Here is a 9370-nt window from a genome sequence, read left to right on the forward strand (position 1 = left end):
TTAGGTGCTTACACTGGAAGAAGGTTATAAGAAGAACTCGGCTCTCTCTCTATCTCTCTCTCTCTGACTTTTAGAAAGTTGTGAAAAAACAAAGCAGTAGATTGAGGTTCGCCCTCCATGCAACTCAGCAGCGTTAATCCCTTATCGGGCTATGCGAGCCTGGTACTTTTTCTGTTAGATCGAGAGCAATGATTGAGGTTTTTTGGCTGATGATAATGATGAAAGTGTGGCCATGCCGCAGGTTTACGGGTCAAGTACACCTACAGCGGGACGAATCTGGCCATTTTACCACGTTCAATTCTTCCTTCGTAAACCTAAGCATGCCTTGTAGTTTAGATTCCACTAAAATATAATAAGATGAACAAGTGAAAAAAACCTTGCTGGTATAACAATTGTTTTATTATCGAGATACCCAAAAACCACCTTCTAACTTATTAACAAACGAATCAGCCTTCTACCCTTTTACTTATCATCGAAGACCTCCTTCAAGTGCTTCAAGGCCACGTCGAGCGCCGCGTACTTCTCCTGGCTGGTCGGCGCGCGCGCCTCCGAGCACGACGTGGTTCTACTGCGCACCTGCGGCTTGTTCAGCAGGCTCTGTGTCAGCGGGCACAGCACGGCCGGGTTCATGGAGGAGGTGCGCGACTTCTCCGTGAGGTAGCTCATGGGGACCCCGATGAAGAGAACGGTTAGGGCTCCGGCGAACGGACAGTACGTGAAGGTGATGCGGAAGAGCGATTGGAGACGCTTGGTTGGGTGGTTCAGCTTGGTTCTGTGAATTGGATAACTAATAAAATTTAAGTTGAAGAAATTATTATATTTTTTTAGCCGCATAGACCGGTGATTGCTTAGTCGCATCTGCGCCTAAGCAATCATCTCACGCCAGAGTTCCGAGTTCAAATCCCGGCGCTGACATGTACCTACCAATGTGTTCTTTGAATGCACAATTCATACCTTCGGTCTTACGGTAAAGCAAAACATCGTGAGGAAATCGGCATATCGGTCGGTCTACAGTCTCTAATCTTCTTCTGTTCAACCAGTACCTAACAGAAAATATGAATGGTGGTGGTCAGGTTGACTGCATATATACAGATTATAGTAAGGCTTTTGACCGAATAGACCATTCCTTACTACAAGGAAAACTTCTTAGACTGGGAATCCACGGTGATTTGTTTCGGTGGTTCTCGTCATATGTCAGTCGTCGTACTCAAGCTGTTGTTATCAACGGCTTTATGTCATCCTGGATGGAAATACCCTCTGGTGTGCCTCAAGGGTCCCTTCTCGGTCCATTCCTCTTTGTCATCTTCATAAATGATGTAGAGTCATGTTTCCATCATTCACAACTATTTCTTTTTGCCGACGACATGAAGATTGCCTTAAGGATCGATGATGCCCATGACCAGGTTCGGCTTCAATCTGACCTCCATAGACTGGACAGTGGACACCTATTGCTATGCTAATAAGTTAGATCTTAACGTTTCAAAGTGCTACCTAATTTTATTTACTCGCAAACGATGTCCATCACTGTGTGATTATATGCTTAAAGGCAGGAGACTGGATCGAGTTAGCCAAGTCAGGGGTCTGGGGGTTATCCATGATGAGAAGCTTTTTTTCGATATCCGCATCGACCACATCGTTAGCAAAGCTAATAAATCTATGGGATTTCTTATAAGAATGTCTAAAAACTTTAAAGAAATAAAAACTATTAAAATACTATACTGCTCCTACGTCCGCAGTACTCTTGAATATGCTTCTCAGGTATGGAATCCGAGATACCAGGAATATGTTACAAGGATTGAAGGCATCCAGCGGAGGTTTCTCAGATACCTAACCTACAGAACAGGTATCAATGATTCCAGTTATGATGCTCATTGCAAGCGTCACCATCTTTTACCACTCTGCAATCGTCGTAACATCGCAGACATTTGCTTTTTAATTAAAATTTTGCATAACATTATTGATAGTCCCCATTAAGGCTTATTCATTAGGCTAGTTCAGGATTATTTCGATTCTCAAGCATAAATAAATAAAAAGCATAAATATTTATTGTTGTATTGTATAAGTAATTAAGTTTCCAAATAGGTATATATCTCTCTAAGATTTCAATAGTAATTAGGTATAGTTAGTTTTAGTTTTGTTGCAAGTTTTCTATAAGTAAGTAATAATTTGTTACAGTACACTCCATTTTGCCTTTGCCTTTGCTTATTTCTTTCTTTATTATATAGGTGAAAACTTGTTAAACATATTTTATATTTAGTCTTAATTAATGTACCTATTCTTGTCATAAAGTTAAGTTTTCCTATAAAAATAAAATAAAAAATAAATAAATATCTAGATTTAGCACACCTAGATATGTGAACCCACCAACCCACAGTGGACAAGCGTGGTGGGAAATGGTCCGAGTCTAGGAAGGCAGTTTGGTCCTTGGAGACATGCACAAAGGTTCTACTTGAGAGAGCCAGGGGCAGGTACTTACACACCCAAAGAGAATAGAATAGCTGCATATGAGGGAAACGTCCTGATAAATTTTCTTTTGTCCTGTACGTGGAATAAAATATTTATATGCAATGGTTATAGATAGAAGTTTAGACAAAAACGATTTCAATTGAAAATAGTGCATTTTTTTGTTATATTGCGGTGTTATAATGAAAGAACTTTACTAATCTAATCAGCCATCAAGTTGTTATATATTATATTAATAATACTTGTATAATATTAAAATCTGTAGGTGCGCTACTCGCAATTTCTTACTGCAGGCAAATAAAATCTATAGCTGAAAAAGAAATTGCATTAAAACTGAAGAACTGTAGTAATAGTGATATGGGAAAAGTTTTAATCAGGCGGAGTTATAAAAGAACCGAAGTCGATATTGTCGGTGTCACAAAGATTAAAAACTTGGCCGAAGCCATTCAAGCAAGAAGTCATTATTGAGTCATAATAAAACTGTCCAAAGAATATTATTGCTGAGTTACGGCCTTTTTATGGAGTTTCCACCAAGATTAAAGGGTAGGAATAAGTACTTAGCTGGGTACTTAAATATACCTACATAATAAATACCCAAATTACTGAAGGATTCAAACGCAATTCTTTAATTTTCATTAATGTATTGTAGTGTTATAAAAAATATACTTAACCTAATTTAAAAGAATCGCAATGGGACTGATTATAAATATTATGAACCACTTATTATAAACATTGTCAGTGGTATTACGACAATATTTCTCCAGCCTATTAGGTAATTGCGATAGTATACACTATACACTGCTATACACCCACTGGTTGCAAAAATCTCGTATACTTACAAAAGAGTGTACCACAATCCAGCTACCCTCTCAGATCATTACACTCAAAATGAGTATATATTACTATTGAAATGTTCGGATTAGGCCACAAAGGGCAATAACGAAATCCATGAACGTAAAAAAGTCCTTACAACCTAAGCCTAAGAGGGTTGCGGCTTTACATCGATAGACCACATACGAAGGCAGTACCTAATAAAAAAATCATGGGACCACTTACGATTCAAAGGCAACTGCTGTGATGTTGGTCAGGATGTGAGTGAAGTTCGTTTTTCCGCATCCAGAGGTCGTTAATGGCTTTCCTTGGTAGGTCAATGCTCCCCTGGCCACAGCGTTTTCCGCCCCCAACAGGAGCCAGCCGCAAATCAGGAGGCTTAGAAGTGATCCGCTGAGCGCCCCCTGGGAATACCAATATTGGGGGTATTAAAAAGATGTCTTCAGTCGATTTAATATCGCAAGATAAAGTTACGTATTACAGGAGGTTGCTAACGCGTTTTCATCTACACTGTATATTTAATGGTGACTTTACAAAGAAGAATTTTATTATTTGTATATTGTAAAAGTTTACCTAAGAGTACTGTAACGAGTAAACTCAAAATGTATCAAAAGCAAAGCGCGATTCCTTTATTCTGATACCCCTATGTTATTTTATTTTGTATTGGATACTTTCTGTGCTTTCGGCAAAGCTTGCTGGGATATTCAGCGCTTTGATTATAATGGTCGAAGATTCAGCGTTCACTGTTCTTATCTGTCTGGTTACGCCATCTATGATAGAATGAGCCAAACTACTTCACTCTTGGAGAAGGTGGAAGAACCTACCCTACGCTTTGAAGTTCCTTCATCCTGTCACTGACTAGCTTTCAAGTAAAATACATAGATGGCGCTTTTTGTAAAAGTGAGTGTATGCATCACACTCATCCAAAATATTATTACATCGATCATGTACCTACATTTTATTTTATCTCATATAGTTACGTTATTAAATATTTTTTTCCTTTTTTTATCTCACAATCATTCAAAACAAATGACAAAAGATTTACTCACGGAACAGTTAGCCCTTGAGAAAACAATGCCCAAAGTGAAGAGGCCCAGTAAAGTTCCCGCGGTGACGCCTGTGACTCCTGAAGCCACGTGCTGAAGGCGTTCCAGGTTGTTCGCCGCCCAGAGCACCGCGATGCCGTAGCCTCCGACCACGATGCAGAGGGACTGCAACAGAAAGGGATATTCTTACTAATTATTATGTTCACCTCACTTGGATATTCGTATTTGTGATTGGATGTTGGGTATATTTGCCAAGTACCTAAAATTTAGGCAATGATTTTGGGCCATTTGCTGACCACACATGGCAATTTTGGCAAATTTATAGGTACGAATAGCCAAAGGTAAGTAAGGGTTGCCAATTCTTTTACTGTAAAAGCTACAGAACCTTACTATGGAACTCATTTTTACTATTGAGTGTGATTTTTGGTCTGCAAATAAAGTTTATTGCATTGCATTGTATTGTATTACCTTCATAATCCAACAGCATGTTATTTCTCTAGTATTCTGGGGCATCCAAGGTCTGATGAACTCTTCGAAAATAACACCAGACACTGAATTTATAATGGATGCCATACATCTGAAAATGCAAATTTTAATAATGAGACTATTCAATTCATTAATAATATAATTATTAAGTTTTATATTAAGTTAATGAAACTAACTAATATAAAATTAAAATTAAACTAAAAAGAAGATGCTGGCCAGATCGCTGCCACTGTCGGGTAGGGTACCCAAGACGCTGGCCGCGTTACCTCGCTGTATGGCGATGCTTATCCTTGAGCGAGGTACGAGCCAGCCCTAGGGTCCCTTGTGACTTCTTTGAGCCTGCTGCCAATTTCTTTTAGCAGCCGACGCGCCTCCGGTCCCCACGGCCCTAGGGTTTCGACTCCGAAAGGCACAAACATGTACCCCTCTCCTAGGGATGCATATTTGCGGCCTTTCATCGTTTCCGCCCGCCCGGCTGCAGCGCCAGCCTCTGTGGAGGTAGATGGAAGATGGGACGGTGCTAGTGTGTCCACGCATGTTGCGTCCCACACCAGCAGCCGGACCCTCTTCCATGGCACTAGACTCATGCCGTCGGGTCTCTTGCCATCGTCCCGCATGATCCCGCTTGGCTCTAAAGTAGCGGGAACGTTTGCACTGGCAATAATTATATTCTATTTTAATTTTATATTAGTTAGTTTTAGTTAGGGATTAATATTTTATCATGTATTGTAAAATAAAGAATTAAATAAATAAAAGTAGTGCATTTGGTGTACATGTGTAGTTTATATATTTATAAGTTAATGAAATAATTATGTTAAATATTATCTTACCCTGCAGTAGCACTAAAGGTCGATATAATAAATATCCCACAAATACCAGGAAACATGGTCGATAGATAATTCAGGAAATGCGGAACCAACTGCAATCAAAACGCCTATATTATTCTCATAGTAACTCGGCTTTTGTTCATTAATCACACATTTTCTATTCATAATTTTAACACTCACTTGCTCATGTTTCTTTATTTGACCGGACAGTAAGGGATCGCAGTCAGCAAATGTAGCGTATATTGCTAACCCCAAGAAACAAGATAGAAGTTTCATCAGAATAACTCCGGCACAGGACAGAGTGAGGCAGAGCCTTGCCTGGCTGATCGTGGAAACTGCTAGAAGCTTCTGGAGTGATGATTGACTCAGAGCCACTTTCCAAAGCCAGTTTGTGCTAAGGGCTAATGTGACCGCAAAGAAAGACGTGTGATGTGCTAGTTCCGGATCGGGACTGAAAAAAGATGTCGCGAAATGTACCTATTGCCAAAATTATACGAGTAAGTACACACGGCTGTTGATTTTAAAGCCACAAATTCTAATTTTAGAAATGGTAAACAAAAAAAAATGCAAATGGAAAAGGAGATTTACGCAAACTCTCAGAGTAAAATTTTAAACAAAGAATTTAAGGTACTATTGACAGTACTAAAATTAGAATTTTACCTTCAGAATCGATATCATTAAAAGCAATTATTACAGAGATATTTATACTAACTCATACAAGACTAGTCTCCCGCCTAAACTGGCGGTTTCCCACATGCTCCGAATTCCCTTTGGTATCAAAGCCAAACTACTGGGCAATGCTGTTCCAACCAGGGACAGAAATGTGGTGAGTATTCCTATAGCCACAATGGATCTGAGGCCTCCTATAGCAACAAATGTGGAGCACACGATGCAAAGGATTGCAGTTATTTTTCCGGCAAAAGGGTTGGTTACTGAAAAACAAAAACGGATTTGTATGAAAAAGCGATCGAGTCGACATAACAAAATGTAAAATATTCATAAAACAGTAAATAAGTTCTTACCCATTTTAAAAGCCAACATTGGTACATATGGTACAATCGGCAGCAACATTAACTTGCTGACAACAAATAGAACAGCCGCAATTATTCGAGTTTGTGTGGAAAATCTAATTTCTAGATATTCAAAGCTCGATGACAGTTGCAACTTGTGAAATACTGAAAAATAAACACGAGTAATTAAGATAACTACAATGACGTTACATTTATTACAGAAAAGTTAATCTCGGTGTGAATTAAACTCTTATTGATATTGCTCTTAGTAAAGAAACCGGTAGCAATGTTAACTCACCTGGTAAGTAAATCACAGCTGTTAAAAACGTAACAATTATAAGTGATAGAGCTGATGCCCAATACTGTGTCCCTCTTAGATATATTTCAACTGGAACTCCCAATAGTGTGATGCTTGTTAAATGACTGTAACAATGAGAAACCATAAGCATTTACTTATATTGTTAAAAACTTTTTTAATATTTGAAAATAAACCACGATGAAAACATGACAGAAATTCTGATTTTATAGCTGTCAAACTATACATTTCTTTCGTAACTTTTGTAATGTCAGCGATTATGAAGAGTCTTGCAGAAAGCACCATCTACTCCCCCTGACCGAGCGTCGTGCTATATCGGATATAGTTTATCTAATTAAGATCGCGAGAGGTGAGATTGACTGTCCTAATCTGCTTAGTAAGCTTTTATTTTATTCTTGTAATCGTCCAGTAAGACATACGCATACATTCCATACCAATGCGGTTACTACTAATTTTAGAGCAAACTCATTTCTCCTGCGATCCTGTAGGAAATTCAATAAGCTGGAGTGCGAATTAGATCTGGATTTATTTTTCACAAGCATTCCAAAGGTAGGCGATTAGCAGACAATTTTTTGGTGCAAGCGATAAACCATAATTAAGTTTTGTTTTTTTGTATTTTGTAAACCAGTAGATTACTTTACTATATAGTAGGTGACTATATTATAGTAGTATGTACTATGTTTCTCGTAAATAGTTTGTTTTACTAAGTAAGCGCTTATCACTTTTTTTTTCTTCTTGTTCTGTATTCCATCAGTGGTCTCTTTTAAATGGCTTATTGATTCTATAATTATAATATTTTACTGTGTAATGAATAGCTGTTAGTGACCCGACAATTATAAAATAAAATAAAATAAAAAATACATTTTGCTAGCAAAAAAATACATTTGCGGCAACACTCATATATTCGAATTTTAAATAAAGAACTTAAACAAAATAAAAAAGACATTAGGGTTTTGACAGCTCTAAAATTAGAATTTGTATCTTCAGAATCGATATAATTATTATTGATGAATGATATTACTATATGATGATAATATATGATATTATTTATGAAAATGCCAAAACTAGCAAAATACACAATGGTATTATACATTAATGTATAGACATGATAATGAAGACAAGAATGATTATATGAAAACATTCTTATCAGTTCTTCTGCATTATGTATCACAATGTAAATAAACGTAAGTTAAATATTGAATACATGAATCCATGCTTGAGTAGATCAGTATTTACTTAAGTATCTACTAAAATATGAATAGAAATCTCAGATTAAATATTAAACGAACAAGATTTTGTGTCACATACAAAAACAAAGCCAAAAACTATCCCCATTTTGGTTACTGTCAAATTCTAATTTCAATCTAATGACAACCATTGTACCAATGTATAAAGTCAATAATCTTCTAACAGTAGGTACTGACACATAATAATAGCTCAGTGGTAGAACTGGGATGTTATTTGTCGAGACGTTTATTTGGCACGGATTCTCCATCTAGTTCGTATTAAAACATCGTTGAACTAAAATATGAATAAAAATACAAAACTCACCTAGCTGTAAGTGCAAGACTAATAGACACGATAGACATATTCTTGCCACCAAACAGAAAACCAGACACAGTATTATATTTACTACTCGCGATATTGTAGTACAGTATAATTCCAATAATGAGACCTAAAATTATACCAAAGAGGCAGTATTCTGCAATATTGAAGTATATGGGGGACACTGGCACTGTTATATTTCTGGGCATTTTTAACCGACTTCGGAAAAAGGAGGAGGTTCTCAATTCGTCTGTATGTATTTATTTTTCGCAACAGAAGACAAAGACGTGCAGAAAGGTACACAACTACACACACTGACGATAAATACACAATACACACTCTGACTAGACGTGCTATCTCTGATTTCACTGCTACAATAATAAAAGAGATACAACAAGATAATTACAGTGGATCTCTTCAAACTTATAACAAAATAAAACGGTGAAACCCTTAGAGTTGTTTTTTATAAAAAAAAGAAAGTCTTTAGGTAAGTACCTACTTACTGACCTAATTTATAGGATGTTCCGTAAATAGTGGACCCAATCATATCCTGTGTAGCTATGCTTAATCTGCTACCGGATGATAAAATTGATAACCGGCAAACTTTATGCGGTAGTAGGTTAAAGTTATTTATAAAGTTAGTAAGTAGGTACCTAAGTATAATGACAAACTTTAAGTACGTTAAAAAAATCAAGTTAGTATACCTAACTATAAAACTGTGCGGTTTTCTTGTTCTTTATCTCAGTGCAAATATATGTAGCAAAACCGATAGTAAATATCTAAAGATTCGTTAGTAACTTTACTATACCACTTATACCACTGTTCTAATGGGCTCGTCCACAGTAT

At 37.1% G+C, this 9370-nt stretch overlaps 1 protein-coding gene across 1 annotated transcript; it reads right to left on the reverse strand.

Moving 5' to 3' along the window:
- Window positions 1–433: 433 nt before the first annotated feature.
- Window positions 434–8897, reverse strand: LOC105398710 (sodium-coupled monocarboxylate transporter 2). Its single transcript, XM_011570880.3, has 10 exons — window positions 8531–8897; window positions 6962–7086; window positions 6676–6828; window positions 6366–6585; window positions 5834–6104; window positions 5657–5745; window positions 4809–4917; window positions 4344–4505; window positions 3520–3698; window positions 434–772 (listed from the first exon to the last, which is right to left on the reverse strand). Exons 1-10 carry the CDS (start codon window positions 8731–8733, stop codon window positions 463–465), a joined length of 1821 nt encoding a protein of 606 aa, XP_011569182.3. The 5' UTR covers window positions 8734–8897; the 3' UTR covers window positions 434–462.
- Window positions 8898–9370: the final 473 nt, after the last annotated feature.

The sequence above is a fragment of the Plutella xylostella genome, chromosome 29, assembly GCF_932276165.1.
Source record: "Plutella xylostella chromosome 29, ilPluXylo3.1, whole genome shotgun sequence".
NCBI classification, from domain to species: domain Eukaryota; kingdom Metazoa; phylum Arthropoda; class Insecta; order Lepidoptera; family Plutellidae; genus Plutella; species Plutella xylostella.